At 27.8% G+C, this 17,650-nt stretch overlaps 1 protein-coding gene across 1 annotated transcript; it reads right to left on the reverse strand.

Annotated features, from left to right (window-relative positions):
- Window positions 1-4,577: 4,577 nt before the first annotated feature.
- LOC139424802 (adult-specific rigid cuticular protein 15.5-like) lies at window positions 4,578-7,589 on the reverse strand. The gene is made up of 3 exons (XM_016075172.3): window positions 7,578-7,589; window positions 5,663-5,713; window positions 4,578-5,033 (listed from the first exon to the last, which is right to left on the reverse strand). Exons 1-3 carry the CDS (start codon window positions 7,587-7,589, stop codon window positions 4,578-4,580), a joined length of 519 nt encoding a protein of 172 aa, XP_015930658.1.
- Window positions 7,590-17,650: the final 10,061 nt, after the last annotated feature.

The raw sequence follows: 17,650 nt of genomic DNA on the forward strand, positions 1-17,650 counted from the left end.
ATACACACTGTTAGAATTTTCATTCTAAAATTATGGCCAAATAATTGGCTGCAAGTTGTCCAATCGATTGAACATAAAACTCATTGAAAAAAATCTTTACGGTTTTGAAACCGCTTACAGCTAGTGTCGTATAAAACAAAAGACCGTATACAAAACTATATGGTCTTTTTAACCATTTACAACTAGCATAGTTTTAAAAACATAAAAAAGGAGCTTCAACTGAACATAGGATCTAGGCTTTTCGTTAGGTGAAGGACATAAGAGAGTGCAGAATACAAATTGGGGAGAGTAGGAACTCTTAATGTGGTGAAGAAAATGGAGGAAATATTATGGTGCAGATGCTGCATCTTGAATCCCAGTTCTGTCAGTCATGAGACTGATAGACTAGCCCTCTTGGTAAAATATGTGAGTAGTTGTTAGGAGGTAAGTAGCTTCCTCAGGTGGACTTAGTAGGTGCTGCAAAATAATGGTTGTTCAACCGTATTAGTTGGAAGCAGTTAATAAGCTGTTCTCACAGTTAACAGCTTAATTACCATCTTATTTATAGCTAGTTGACTGTTTTCTTTGAATATAGTGTAATGATAATTAAATAAATTATTATTTAACTATCTTTTTCATCTAATTGTGTGTGTACCAAGGTCCTTGAAATGGGGACTGTGGCAATGAGTCTTACACACCCCCCCCGAAAACAATAAGTATTATACAAAAATTACTTGATTAATATAAATTTTGACAATCAAGAGTAAGATTCCAGTAATAGGTATCATATTTGGGATAGACACGTGGAAAAATAATAATTAAGGAAAATTTGGAATCATTTTGACTTTATTAGTTCTATCGATATGACTTTGAAATTTCTGCAAGATTTCGTTAAAATTATTTTCTTATACACCAAAGAAGGTGAAGATAAATTACTTTCGAAAGTATGAGTAAAACTTCAAATGACGGAAGATTTTTTATGAAAGTTGGAAAATGTGTACTACCAAAGTTCTGTTAACCTTCTACGCTTCCTAGCTGATATTTAATTGTGATTTGTGAAACTACTTTATGAAATAAAAAACAAGTTCAACTTTATTACCAAAATAATATTTTATCTACAATATTAATATTAAATTTATACATCGAGTGTTATAACTTATTTTTGAAATAGATTTTTACATCGTTAGAATTGAGTAGTAATTTTTTGTATTAATTATAAATTGTTAAGAATTTAACCAAAACTATATTTTCAGACTAAAATTAGTTCAACTTTGACATTAATCACTCTTTTTATATTAGTAATAGAACAAAGTTAGATAAAATAATTAATAGTGTGACTTTTATGCCAAGACATGGAGCTCATTAAAAGCATATTGGGGCTTAAATAAAAAACATCAACTAAAAAAAATATTGTTAAAAAACTTGTATAATTTCAAAACAGAGTAAATATTATTCAAAATGAAGATAAACATTCCAGTTTTTTTTTAAATAAAAGATACATAAAGTAGAATTTGGCAAATTCATAAAAGTCTGGATCAGAAAATTATAACCTGATTAAAAAAAATCGGATGATCGGAATTGGACGAGAATTAGTGGAATAGTTCTTAAGAAATAAAACATTTAAAAATTTTACTCTTTTGAAGTTGTGTTGTTTTGAAGTCGTTTTGAAGTTCAAAATTCAACTACTCTCTTGATCAAGTTATTTGAGCCATATTTTACAGTTTGTGGCTAATAATGGGTCAAGAATTCAAAAATGTTTAAAAAGAGGTTTGTTTATACATAGAAAGTTGTCTTAGTAGTTTTCATCTTTCTAACTCAAAGTAGAATTTTAGCCGTTAACTCCCTTGAAGAGACCCAAAGTTATTGCTTTGGAAGATTCATTGCACGTGAACTTTTTTTCCCCCCACGTTTACCTACTTTTAGCCAATATTGTGGATAAATATTATTTTTTTTTAATAAGAAGACATTTTTTTGGGGGGGGGATTATTGGTGCTTTAAGAAAGTAAATTTAAAAATTAAAAGAAAAAAACGTGCTGAAAATTTGGTAATAAAATTTTTTAATTTGCTTCAAAAGAAGAGCAAAAAGGTTAGTTTCAAAACTCTTCTTTAATACAAATCAAAAACATGACCATAAAATTCTCGAAATGTCATAAATATAGAGAGAGGATTTTTCCAGATAACGTTGGGTGAAGGAAAACCAAACTGGGGTCGTATTCAAATTTAGGAGGTATTAGTCGTCTTGAATTTGGTGTCTAAGCTTGATTTTTTTTTTACAGCATAGTGAAATTTGAAAATTTTAACGTTTCTCACTTTCCTAAGGTTTGAATGGTTATCCAAGTAGCCAAGAAACAAAAACAAACAAAGTTCGGAAAAAATAATTGCAGACAAAAGTTTCCTTTTGTTTCTAATTTCTTTGATAATATCTTTTTTGCATGCTAAGTTTTCTCCTTTCACGGAAGTGAGTGTTAGCTTCTAGATCAAAAAACATAACTTGAAATAGGGTGTTTTTGCTGTTTTTTAAGATGTCCCACAAACAGTGTAAGTACAAAAGTTTTTAACGGTAAGTTTTGCATGAAATCAGAAACAATATGATACGTTCTGTTTCAAATATAATTTCAATCTATTGTGAAAGTAGGCCTAAATTGTCAACTCTTTAAACAAATTTCATTTAATGCTGACATGAAGTAAAAAAAAATTAGAAACATTAATGTTTTAATAACAACTACTTCCTTGATGTTTTGACTATCTTTATTTTTTCACTCCTTAAATATGACTCTTTTCTGTCCCCTTCATGCTAAGGTGAGAGTAGGTAAATGGAGAAATGTAATTTTTTTCTTTTTTTAATAAAGTTTGTTTTCCCTCCCCAAAAATAGTGTTGTTAATCTGGAACGTATTATTTTGGCTCTATTTGTCTATCAACAGAAACTTCTTTGATGTCTTTTCTACAATATGTATTACTTCATTAAATAGCGTAATTTGAAACGAAAATACGGTGACGAAGTTTACTAATAAAAGAAAATGGTTTTTATTGTTAAATAGTAAAAATACTAGCTGGTTACTGCCACTGTGTTACATTAATTAAAGTAAAAGCTCAATATTACAACCCCAGCCATCCAAAATACACGTTATAACGTGAGATGTTGCAAGCAAAAATATTGTTACTTTTTCATGTAAGTAATAAGTATTGAACTCGTTATAACCATGCAATACATAAGACAGGAATATGAAATTGTAAGAATAATAGGTAATAAAACACATGCTTTTTTAAAGATTTTAAATGGTATTTTTTTTACATAAAAATGCGACTTGAAATAATCTTCATTAATAAAATGAAGAGTTTGCGTATCTGTGTCTTTCTTTTAACTTCAGAATTATTTGAGTTACCGACTTGAAATTTTTACAGTAGGGGAGAGAAGCTACTAAAACCACTTTATCTTAAAAAATCATACAAATATTTCGATTGGATCGTTTTGGAGAGAAGTTTGAGTTTCTCATTGGCTTAGAACTCCCTACTGATATAAATTTAACAGTAGACAATTGGGTACTTGCAACTTGAGGAGATGGTGATCATTGATACCCAGACACGTGACTTATGACCTCAGTGCTAGCTGATCGCTTAAAAACAAAATGGTGTGTTAAACTCAGAGTGTAAATACAGGTCAAAGGTTGAGGTAAACGTAGATCAAAAGTTTTTCAACCTATGTCTACCTCCCGATAGAATAGCAGGGTCTGAGGATTGGTAAATTAGTGGCATAACTAAGCGAAAAAGTGCAGTCAAAACATTATGAAAGTAGCCTTTTATCAAACATTTTTGTTACCAAAATGGTTTTATTTACTTTTGGCATTCATTCCGGCAAAAAAAAAAAGAATTTGTTTAAAAAACTGACATTTTAGTTTAATTTTCACAGCAGGTCAAGCATTATTGAAACAAAACATAAATTAATGCTCCTTTTACGCAAAATGTACCGATTTATATTTTTTCAAATTAGAGAGTTGTTTGTGAAAAAACCTCAAAAACACTCCACTTTAGGTCACGTTTTTTGACCTTGGAGCCGATGTTTACTTCACGTTTGATTTATTGAAACATTAGCAAAGCAGTTAAAACAGAAAAATCTTTGTCATGAATTTCTTTCGAATCTAAACACTTAACTACTGGCTGAATTAGAAATCTTCTATTTTTAAACACTCCTGTTAAAAAAAGTGGGAAAAAGCAGCAGACCTGATAGATATACTTTAAGGTATAATCAAGCTAATTTTTTGCGTATTATATATTTTTTTAAGATACGCTATTTATTTTCATTTTAAAACGTTTTACTTAAAAATATGGTACACATGAAGTTACATTATTTTTTTCAAAACATTTTTATGCCTACAAATATTCAATTTTTCAATATTAATTTGAAACGTGCAAGGTGTATACTTTTTATTCTTATTTTTGGCGTGATGATTACAGTGTATAGTATAAAATAAATTTTTTTAGAGACAATATTAATCTGAATTTTTTTTAAATATTGTATCAGATGTTTTAATAGAAATAAATAAGTACAAGGAGTAATTTGCTAAATAATTTATTTTAATATAATTTAAATATATATACATTAATATCCATATCTGGCATAGCCTAAGCCACCCAAGATTCCCTGTCCATAACCTCCATAAGCTCCGTCATATCCAAGATTTCCATATCCACCATAAGCTCCACCATATCCTGCACCAAGTCCTCCGTATCCGTAACCTAGACCACCAAGTCCGTATCCAGCTGTTGCTGCAGGGACACCCAAATATCCTTCACCACCGGTGTAAGGGGCATCGGAAATCAGTTGAACGGCAGCTGGATTTTGATTGGCGGTTCCAGGTTCGTTGGTCTTGACCTGAGCTCGAAATCCAGCATGGTCAGCAACGTAGTTTACTTGTCTTTTGATGCCTCTATCATCTGTGAACCCGTAGCTGCCAGTCACGTGTCCTCCTGTTCCGGATTCCTCTCTGTGTTGTTCTCCATGTTTGTCCTTGATGCTGTATCCGAATTTGTAGGGTTTGGGTGCATGGTGAATTGGCTAAATAAGAAAAATTACTTTAATGAATGTTACAGATGAAATGGAATTAATACATTCAGCATAAGCTTCATCGAAAAATTTCGAAATTTTTTTTATTTTTTTCTGGTACTGATTTATGAAATGCTAACAACTAATGTGTCTGTTAATTTGATCTATAAATGCGACTTAAATATGTGTTACATATCTTCAATTATTTTCTTTCGCTTAATTTTGAGCATTATTTTGGACAATTAAGTATTTCCAAATATCGATAGTAAGACCTAATATCTAAATATGATTCAAAAATCAGCACTGAGTTTTTTTATTGGACGAAGTATGCAAAACTTTTAAATAGTGTTATATCTTCAAATCAGCAGTATTCACATTAAATCATATAAAATAGCTTCATCAAAACTTAAAATAAGAAAATTTAGTATATTTTAAAGCTAAATAAGATATTTTATTCCTATCATAACTTAATGCGATGTAATGGAGCTAAAATATATAATTAATGCTGAATGGATACAAACAAAATAATTAGTTCTAAATTAATTTAAATATCATAATTATTTCGAAAGGAATATAAAAAATAAGTATCTGAACAAATTGAATCTAAATTATAATAAGGCATACTATTTAAATGAACTTACTTCATGCAGGTGTGCCAGAGCAATGGTTGCTACAGCGGATAAGAGAAATACCTAAAAATATATAAATTTGATATTTAAAATTAATATTTTTTTAACATTTTCCTAAAAATTCTATTTTTTTTTAAAATTGAAATAAGTATTAATATTGTAATAGCTTTTCAAATTTTTTTTGAATAGTATAGTAAAATATGTATGCTGGTGACCATTGAAATATTATGTAAGCACAAAGGGATGTGTTGTGATTTGCTTATATCTGCTGCAAAGGCGAGAAGACAGTTTCAAGTGATGCTTACGACATAACATTTACGATGCTTAGTGACATTACATTTTCTTTATTTTCAAAATTCTCTTGAAATAAAAAAACAAAAAAAAAATTTGTAACAAAAATTTACAATTGGGTACTTGAAACTGATCGCATGGATGGCGTTTTAACGTTATAGCTTTAAGGCTTACTATTTCCAGATCATATTTAATTGAATACCTGATAGCTACGTCATGCGTATGTGTCGAACATGATTGGCTTATTCACGCGTGACGTCATTTGCAAGCATCCAATTGGAAAAAAAAGGCTTGAAAAAAATGTCTTCGAAAAGTTTTAAAGGTCAAGCGTTTTGGAAAATATTGAAGATTCCTAAGTAATACTCAGCTCAAAAATTTGTAAAATAAATGAAACCTAATTTTTGTTTTTGCGAAGTTGCATCGTCTGTTTTAATTCAAACCTGAAATTAGATGTGACAACCGTAACCAAAGTTAAAGCAAAAAAAAAAAAAAAAAAAAAAAAAAAAAAAAAAAAAAAAAAAAAAAAAAAAAAAAAAAAAANTCATTGAACAATAATATATTGAATGAATAATGAATAAGAAAAGCATATCAGTCACGAGATTATGGCTTCCACCAGAGTAATAATCCGATGCATAATTGTCATAACACTGTAGGATAACTTATAACTCACTAAGAATACAATTACAGGGGCAAAAGCTCGCATAAGTGTTTAATTATTGTAACAATATTATAGCACAGAGCCCCGTACTTGATTACTTCTGTTTCATGGGGATGGGAGCCAGTTTACAGCTGTGTCCAGAGACTTCAGTTGAAGGAAAAAGACTGTATTTTAATATAATACATCAATTCTACAATAACCTTAAGCATACAGATATAGAAATATATATTAATATCAATATACGTTATAACAATATGCAGCAACTATGAAAATAATAATTTATGGATATAGATTTCGTGGCTAGTACAATGCATAATTTTACTTTTTCTTCAATTTTCCAACTGACAACAAATTCACTTTGTCTCTAATCTATTTAATAGGGCTTATATCATTAATAAATAAGATTAATGACATTCATGAAATTTTTAGTTTTTTTCTCACAATTTTGCCGAAGCTATCTATTACATAATTTGAAATAACCAGAAATGGAACCCCTTTGTGGATCTGCTAAGCACCATAGGAAACCTGTCAGTTGAAAATGCTTATAGAAACTACTTCAAAGTGAAGTGGGTATTTTCTTCTCCTAACTACAACTTTAGTTTTTAAAATTACATGCAATAGTTACACGATTTCAGATTCAAAAGTCATTATTAATTATGGTTGAATGAGCGTCTTAAATCTTTAAGATATCTATTATTTATTTATTAGCCAAATTTCTATCGTATCCATTTCTATATTAGCCTAATATCTATTTTTTATTTATTAGCCTAATTTTATACATACACAATTTAATAAACCATGAAATTTACAAGAAGAAATTATTTAGCATTATAAAATGATTTAAGTAAGCTATAGACCATTTAAATTTTTACAACGTTAAGTAATTTTAATATAACTATTTTTTTTCAAAAACATTTGAAAATAAAATGCATTATTAAATAAAACACTTTCATAAAAACTTAAATAAATTTATTTTACCTGAGCGATCATGTTGATTACTTGAGTTTGATATGAATAATACTGTCTGAATGTTAAGGTCGTATTTATATATGAATGATTTAGATTGAATTTAATTCGATCATAAAGAAGAAATGAATGGAATTTTTTCAACACTCGATTGATTGAGTGTTCTGCTGGCATAGATTGAAAGAATGATAAGAGGCATAATTGAATTGAAATATTTAAAGTTGTGAAATTAAGAGCTGAGATTTGCAAAATCACGTATTCTACTTTAAAAGATATTGGTAAATTTTTAGGATAAAGATAGCAATGGAAGCGAATTATTCAAAGGATTAATTTGAAATTATAATGAATATCTTGTAAGTATATTTCGCTTTCAGTTTCCCTAGCAATAAGTTTACCTTGGCCCCAGTTGGGTTCAAAAGTGGTCCATATTAATTGGCCTATATTATGGCCAAAATTGGCATATTAAGTCCTATCTGAACATGCACCGAGGGGCCAATATTGGGATGTCTAGATTATTTAACATTGGTCCTAGAATGCCCTATATAGCGTCAATATAGGGCCTATATTAGCTTAATAATGAATATAAGAAACTGGACGAATCTGACAATTCTGTATTGAGCCAATATTGGTTGAAAAGTGGTTGTAAAATATCGGGTGAATCGGACAGTTCTCAATAGGGCTGATATTGGTTGAAAAGTGGTTGTAAAATATCGGGTGAATCGTAGAGTTCTATATAGGCCAATATCGGAGAAATAACAGCTCCTTGAACTCTTATTGAGTCAAGATTCTTGAATATTTATCCAATGAGGGCCCAAGCTGTTTTGCTGCTATGGTAAAAAAGTGTTATGAAATGAGATGGACATATGGCCAATTTTTCAATTCTCGAAACAGATGATGTAGTTTCTCGGATGTGTGATAATTTAAATATTTTAAGTGTGCACATTATCATTACACAAATTAAATGAATTTGTTCGCGTATGTGTATATGCTATTTATATTGAGATGTTCAAGTTATACGACTTTTTTTAGAAAATTTTATTAAAATTTTTTTATTTTCTTTTTCATTGGACAAATTATTAACATCAGATGTGCTGCTCACTGTGGAATATTTGCAGCTTTGTGTTTAACCCAAAGGGCCAGTTGAATGCGAAGTTAGAAGGGGAGGTATATAACAATTAGTTTTTAGGAGAGTTTAGCAATTGATTTTTAGTAAATTAAAATTTGTCAAAGTATTTGTTTTTAGCCGCGTATCCTTATTTCTAACAAAATGACAAAAATATTTTCGATTAGTCTGATGAGTCTATAGAGCAATTACTTTAAATAAGTAAATGGATATAATAGATAAATTTTGGGGACACTTTAAATGATGAAAAATTGCAAATTTCTTATCTTAGTTATTCCGAATTGGAAAATACGTACATTATAATGTAATGATTATATTGTTTTTTTACTACTATTTTTTAAATAACGAAATATTTGTCTCCCAAGATTAAAAAATGAAAAACTTGAGAGCATTAAATAAGACTTAAAATAAAAACTAAAAACATTAAATTACAAACGTGTGTAAAAAGTGTTTAGGGAGTAAAATGANCTTCATGCAGGTGGGCCAGAGCAATGGTTGCTAAAGCGGATAAGAGAAATACCTAAAAATATATAAATTTGATATTTAAAATTAATATATAATTTTTTTTTCATTTTTCTAAAAATTCTATTTCTTTTTAAATTGAAATAAGTATTGTAATAGCTTTTCATTTTTTTTTAATAATACAGTAAAATATGTATTCTGGTGACCATTGAAATATCCTGTAAGCACTAAGGGATGTGTTGTGATTTGCTTATATCTGCTGCAAAGGCGAGAAGACAGTTTCAAGTGATGCTTACGCAAGACATTAAATTTTCTTTTATTTTCAAAATTTTCTTAAAATTAAAAAACAAAACAAAAAATATGTAGCAAAAATTTACGATTAGGTACTTAAATCTAATCGCATGCATGGCGTCTTAACGTTATAGCTTTAAAGCTTACTATTTCCGGATCATATTTAATTTAATACCCGATAGCTACATCATGCGTATGTGTCAAACATGATTGGCTTACTCCCGCGTGACGTCATTTGCAAGCATCCAATTGAAAAAAAAAAGGTTTGAAAAAAATGTCTTCGAAAAGCTTCAGAGGTTCGCTTTGGAAAATATTGAAGATTCCTAAAGTAATACTCAACTCAAAAATTTGTAAAATAAATGAAACCTAATTTTTGTTTTTGCGAAATTACATCGTTTGTTTTAATTCAAACCTGAAATTAGATGCGACAACCGTAACCAAAGTTAAAGCAAAAAAAAAAAAAAAAAACTCCAAACAGTTCTTTGCTTTGATTTTTATGTTTAAATGTGGAATAATTGATCGGATTTAACAATAATAAATGAGTTTATCTAAGTTCTCTAATTTATGTTTCATTTAGTAAGGAGCATACAAAATTAATTTTTTTACTATTCCTACTAGTTTATTTCAAAATCATTTAACAATTCAAATGTTTAATTAATATTTTTTTACATGAACTATTTATAAACTTTTATCGCAACGTAATGAAGAACTATTACATTCATTTTTTATATAATTTAATATTTTTTAAGAACTATATTTATTATTTTTTATTATTTGGATTTGATTTACATTTATAATATTTAATGTCTATTAATATATAAGAAATTTTACATCCAGTTATACTCATGCTTCTATAAATTAGCGTAAAAAAATTATTTATATTAATTTTAATAATATATATGAATAAAAAAATAAACTGCTCTAAGAAATTAATGCAAAAAAATGTTTTTAAAATAGTTTTTTCATCAAATACATTGATATTTATCAATTTAGATGCTACTTAGAGTAGTTTGTAGAAATTGGTATCCAAAAACTAAGCAAGAAACTTGTTTAAAAAATTATACATAATATTTTAATGATTAATATATGAGATATTTTTAACAACATTGTAAACAATTTAAGGAAAAAATATTTTCAATTAGTCATTTTAACTTTAAGACGCATTAAATAGAATAACATCTTTAAAACTCGAAATACGTATGTTAAAGTTTTACTTTCATTTTATGAACAAAGCCAGACTTCAATATAATTCATTATTTTTTTTCTTCAAATTTTGAACAAAAATAACAGTAAATTGCTCAAAACTTACAGAATTTAATCTATTTAAGTTTTGGACACATCGCTTAAACCCTCAAAAGAATGCATTATCATAAAATATGCATTGTTGTTTACATTTTCAAAGGTACTGTAATATTTTAAAAACAAATCATTTCTTAATATGAAAATAATTTTACTCTGACAATAACTTAATAAACAATGTATAGTAACGGAAAATTAGTTTAAAAATATACATTTTTTGAAATGTTTGAATTATGTTTTTGTGTTCAGTATTTATTTAGAGCTACTATTTATTAGATAGTAATGAGATATGATTTAATTACAAAGCATGAACTAATTTTCATTAAATAACAAGTTAAATTTAGCTGCATTATTGATAAAGAAGTTATTAACAAATAGCGTTATTAAGGAAAATAATTCTTTTACGAAGTTAAGCACTCTTAAAATAACTATTTTTTCTTCAATAACTACTGGAAGTGAAATATTATACGAAAAAAACATTTATAAAAAATGGAAAAAGTAATTTTACCTGAGCGATCATGTTGATTGCTTGAGTTTGATATGAATAATACTGTCTGAATGTTACGGTCGTATTTATATATGAATGATTTAAATTGAATTTAATTCGATCAAAAAGAAGAAATGAATGGAATTTTTTCAACACTCGATTGATTGAGTGTTCTGAGGGCATAGATTGAAAGAATGATAAGAGGCAATTAAATTGAAATATTTAAAGTTGTGAAATCAAGAGCTGAGATTTACAAAATCACGTATTCTACTTTAAAAGATATTGGTAAATTTCTAAAATAACGACATCAATAGAAGCGAATTATTCAAAGGATAATTTTTTGAAATTATAATGAATATCTTGTAAGAATATTGCTCGCTCAGTTTACTTAGCAATAAGTTTACTTTGTCCCCAGTTGGGTTCAAAATTTGTCCATATTAATTGACCTATATTATAGCCAAAATTGGCATATTAAATTTTATCTGAACATACACCGAGGGACCAACATTGGGATGTCTAGATTATTTAACATTGGTCCTAGAATGGCCTATATAGCGTCAATATAGGTCCTATATTGGCTTAATAATGAATATAAGAAACTGGGCGAATCTGACAATTCTGTATTGGGCCAATATTGGTTGTGAAGTGACTGTAAAATATCGGGTGAATCGGACAGTTCTCAATAGGGCTGATATTGGTTGTAAAGTGGCTGAAAAATATAGGGTGAATCGGACAATTCTCAATAGGGCTGATATTGGTTGTGAAGTGGCTGAAAAATATCAGGTGAATCGGACAGTTCTCAATAGGGCTGATATTGGTAGTAAAGTGGTTGTAAAATATCGGTTGAATCGGACAGTTCTATATTGACCAATATCGGAGAAATAACAGCTCTTTCAACCCTTATTGAGTCAAGATTCTTGAATCTTTATTCAATGAGGGCCCAAGTTGTTTTGCTGCTATGGTAAAAAAGTGTTAAGAAATGAGATGAACATATGACCAATTTTTCAATTCTCGAAATGGTAAACAGATGATCTCGGAGTTTCTCGGATGTGTGATTATTAAAATTTTTTAAGAGTGCATATTATCATTACACAAATTAAATGAATTTGTTCGCGTATGTGTATTTGCTATTTATATTGAGATGTTCGAGTTATACCACTTTTTTTAAAAAAAATTATTAAACAAATTTTTATTTTCTTTTTTACTGGACAAATTATTAACATCAGATGTGCTACTCACTGTGGAATATTTGCTGCTTTGTGCTTAACCCAAGGGGCCAGTTGCATGCGAACATATATGGCAGTACTTTTACTTTCGTTACTTGTACCGCCGGAACAAGTAAAAAGTACGTACTTTTACTTGTACTTCGTTACTTTTTAAATTTGGTACTTTTACTTGTACTTTCGTTACTTTTTTAGGGAAAAAGTACAAGTATTTGTAACGGAAATGTCGAATGAAATCGTTACTTTTTTCTGAAGCTCGGTAAGCTTTCTAAAAAGAAAAAAAAGGAAGAAAAAAAATTAAATTTAAAAAAATGCTTATGTTTTTTTAATTTATAAAATTAATGTGCAATATATATGCATTCACAGTCCTTCGTGTTTAAATACCTTGACCTCCCGTGGAGCGCTTTATCAGCGTGGCTAAGCACGTTCTGAGAAATTCTCGCAGCAGACTCAGTGACACCACTTTCGAAATGCAATTATTTTGCAAAATGAATAAAAATATTAATTAGCAAGTTATTTTCATTCATTTTCGTGTTTTATGCATTTATTTATTACATTTTAAATAAAAAATGTTGGATTTTGTTATTACATTTTTCAATTTTCTTTTTGAAGTCACTATTAATAAATTTTTGTCTCAATACATTTTTTACTAAATACATTTTTACCTAGTACATTTTTTACTAAAATTATGTTCATGCCCGACCTTGTCAAACAACGCCCAGTCAAATCTCTAAGAACTTCAGAACTATTTGTGCTAGTGAAAACTATTATAATTATTATTTTAACTCTTGAAAACTCGAAGGTATTAATTTAGCAGCTGATACCAAAATTCGTTTACAAATTTTTATTATTCCGTTAGGCAGAAATGTTCAGAAAATGATTTCCTCGCATGACTTCAGCATAAGCCATTGTTACAAATAAAACAGTAAACTGTTCTGCTTCAACTTATACTGCACAGTCAATAATTTTTTACTAGCTCAAAGATCACAAAGCTATCTGAAGCCCTGTGTTTGCTTTGTTTATGTTCGCTCTTTTAAAACGCGTTTCTATAGAGTAAAACAATTTTAAATCAATGATAATTTAAATAAATAAAAATAATAAACTAAAAATTAAAATCAATAGATAAAATTTCTTTTTCGTGCAAATCCATAAAAAGTTTGATATTAAAATTATATTTGATTTTAAAATTATATTATACGATTATATTATAAAATTATATTATAATATTCTTCCGAATTTAAAAATAAATTAATGTCCATAACTTTCAAAATTAAAAATAATTAAATAAATAACAACAATTTTGCAAAAACATTAAAGAACATAAGAATATTATTCAATAAAATTTTAGGTTACTTTGAATTTTCGATTTCCTAGAAACATACTTTTAAATCGTTACTTTTTTTGTTTAGTACTTGTACTTTTACTTGTACTTTTTACTCGTTACTTTTTAAAATAAGAATTTTTTACTTTTTACTCGTTACTTTTTTTAAAAATACTTGTACTTTTACTCGTTACTTTTTAAAAGTAACGTTGCCATATATGCATGCGAAGCTTGAAGGGGAGGTATATAACAATTAGTTTTTAGGGGAGTTTAGCAATTGATTTTTAGTAAATTACAATTTGTTAAAGTGTTTGTTTTTAGCCGTGTATCTTTATTTCTAACAAAATGACAGATATATTTCGATTAGTCTGATGAGTCTATAGAACAATTACTTTAAATAAATAAATGGATATGATAGATAAATTTTGGGGACACTTTAAATGATGAAAAATTGTAAATTTCTTATCTTAGTTATTCCGAATTGGAAAATACGTACATTATAATATAATGATTTTATTGTTTTTTTACTACTGTTTTCGAAATAACGAAATGTTTGTCTCCTAACATTAAAAAATTCCAAGTTGAAAAACTTGAGAAAATTAAATAAGACTTAAAATAAATAAAGCTAAAAACATTAAATTATAAACGTGCATAAAAAGTGTTTAGGGAGTACAATGAAATTTAAAAAAGAATCCATAGTTCGAGAATTATTAACTGCTAAACTTGTAGTAAAAAATACCTTAAGGGTTACAATGCAGCCCACTGGAACGGAAATAAATTGAGATATGAATCGTGCTGAAATAGCCATTTTTATTCATGAATTGGGATTTATTAAGAGTACGATAGAACGATGAAAAATTATTTAGATTCGATTCTTATTTCAAGAATTGTCAACTGTTAAAAATATCATTTGGGTCTATCTTCTTCCCTCTGAAATGCCCTCTTTTGTAATATAATTATAATTAGAACAAGTTTTCCAATTTTCAGAAAATAAATTAATGTAAAATTTCTGAAAAATGTATATTCCAGATTTCATGCAAATATCTTCAGTAGTTTTTGAGATTTATCAATTTAAATTTAAAAAAAAATGAATTTAAAATTTCAACACAAAGACTATGGAAGAAATTTCGTGCCTCCAAAAATGGTTGTAAATAGAGGTTGTCTTTCCTGGAGGTTTCACTGTATTACATTGTTTCGAATGTTACGTATGGAATTTAAGTTATTTTTGTTCTTTGGCTGTAAAATGTGTACTTCAGAAATTCTAATAACGTCTTTTCATCTCACTGATATTCAGAATAGATAAGTCAAACTTTTTTTTTTAAAAATAAAAACCAAAATAATATTTTTTCCAATAAAAAAAATATTGAAATTAGACATCTAATGAAGTCGCTCGTCTAAGAACAAGATTTTTACATAATTGGAATATAGTGTTTAATTGGAATGTAATAATTTATTTTAAAATACGCGATATTATTAATTAAACTAAATATAGTCGAAGTTGTTTTGCCAAGGTTGTACTTTTAGGCTAAAATTATTTGCATTTTAATTTCACTAGATTTTTATACTTAATAATAAAGTAAAAGATAAATTTTATGCGATTATTAAAGAAACAATAAAGGGATTTTTGAAGAAGCTTATGTATTCTTAATAATGAAGATTAATGCAGTAAATGTTTTTGATAAGTTTACGATCATAGTTCACGCTAACTATCTTAACTTCTTTTCGGAAAATTAGCTTTATTTGTTGAATGCCTCTAGTTAATCGCAGAACTTTTTTTTGCACACAATTGCAGCCAAAGGCAATTTGAAGTAAAATGTTACTTTTTTAATTAAGGATAACCTTTTATCATTTATTGAAAGAACAAAAGAATGTTTTGAATTGTAAGATATATAAATTATTGCGAAATTTTAATGTAGGCTATTTGCGAGAAAATAATTCGAATTTTGAAGGGAATTGTTGAGAAACTAAAAATTTAAAAATACTACTTTTAGAGTGAAGGTGAAATTTACATTAAAAGGTTTGAAAGTTCAATCGTCCTCTTAAACACACTATTGCGACAATATATTCCGGAACTTTACATTTTAAAGTCAATTCTAACATTTATTTCTTTTGTATAACTTTTCATCCATTCAAATAAGGTAAGTAGTTAGGAGGAAAGGAATAAGATTGCAGTTTTGCTCAAAATTAGCTAATTTGAACACGCAGTGTGCCAAATTAAGTAAATTTGAAACATAGAAGGTGTCTCGTAGTGAGCACCCTTTATTTATATTTTTAGACTTGTTATTAAAAATGACGAAAAATAAACCAAAGGGGTTGCAATTAAAAGAGATTAAAAAAGTAACAAAGTTTGTCAATTAACTAGTGAGACAGGTAGAATGCATAAAAAAAACAAAAAAAAAAACAGTTTGATTGAAGGTTTAAATAATCTCGAGGAGGGTTCCTGATAATCTTCTTTCTAATCTTTGTTTCCTCCATAAATCAAATCGGGATTTGAGTTTTTAATCTCCCTTTCATCAATCTGGAAACTGGTTTTTTCTCATTTTATTTTTTCATATTTTACAAAAATTGATATAAGTATTAAGATTTATATCCAGTAACAATCAATCTCTAACTTTCTTACTTTTTCTAAAATTATATTCCATCAATTTCTTTGTTTCTTGGATATCAAACCAAGCACGAGCTAATATAATTAAGATCTCTAAAGAAAATGAATAAAGGTTTCGATAACAATGTATACACATTCATCAATAAAGCAAAAAAGAAAGCACTTAAAATTACAATAACTCTAGAACAAATTATAATTTAGAAAAAACTCGCAAATAAAAAGAAAAAAACTAAGTTCATTGTAGAAAATAGTCCTTTCAACTTCTGTTGCATTTCAGCGGGCTGTAGATCATTCCACATGATATTTTTTATTAAAATTTAACTGATAATAATTCTCAAACTAATTAAAGAATGTTAAATTTTTAATTCCATCATATGTCCCGCACATTTTTCTACGCATGTCCATAAGTTCAAGGTTCTAGGTCTAACTGTTTTTGCGCAGCAAAATTAAATGCAACGTAAAGTTCAACACCGGAAACAAAGCTTGTTGCGCTTACGATTTTTTCAATGAACGGTGTTTTTTGGCAAGAATTCTAGAAGACTGGATGAAAAGGGTAATTGCACAACACTCTGTATTTTGAGTAGTTAAGATGCTGTAAACCTTAAAGACTCTTAATGGTGGTAATACTTACATATATATTTAATAATTTTTATAGATATATTTTATAAGAACTTCAAAGATATAGCTAAAAAGATCATTTAAACTATCACTATAGGGTTTAAAATTAATATCGGGGGATTACTTTTGTATTTAGCAAGTCTCGTATGTTACTTTTATTATCACTTTTGTTAATTAAGGTTCCGAGCCTAAAAATTGAAATTGACTGATTTTTTCAAGACGTTTTATGAATAAATAAACAATAAATAATAGCAATAAACAATAAATAATAAATAAATGTTTTATGAATAAATAAAAAAATATATTTTTACATTATGTTTCTAGGCGTACTATTTATCGATATTTTAAACGGCATTTATTTTTTGAAATAATATTTTAAGCCTATCCAACCCTCCCTCAAGATTAATTTATAACGCTTAATTTAAATACATTTGAGACGTTTTTTCCTGGATTTCTATGCATGTGCAGAACAATTCTAAATATTACAAAATTCTGCATGAGTTCAAAATTAGCTTGCTAATAAAATTTACATTTTTCTGGTCAATATTAGTTGTTGAAAAATTGTTTTTATCATGTTTAAGATGTTTACTTTCAATAAATAAGTACAAAAAGTAAATTGCTAAATAATTTATTTGTATGCTATATTTTTACACAAT

Source organism: Parasteatoda tepidariorum, chromosome 2 (assembly GCF_043381705.1).
Source record: "Parasteatoda tepidariorum isolate YZ-2023 chromosome 2, CAS_Ptep_4.0, whole genome shotgun sequence".
Taxonomy (NCBI): Eukaryota; Metazoa; Arthropoda; class Arachnida; order Araneae; family Theridiidae; genus Parasteatoda; species Parasteatoda tepidariorum.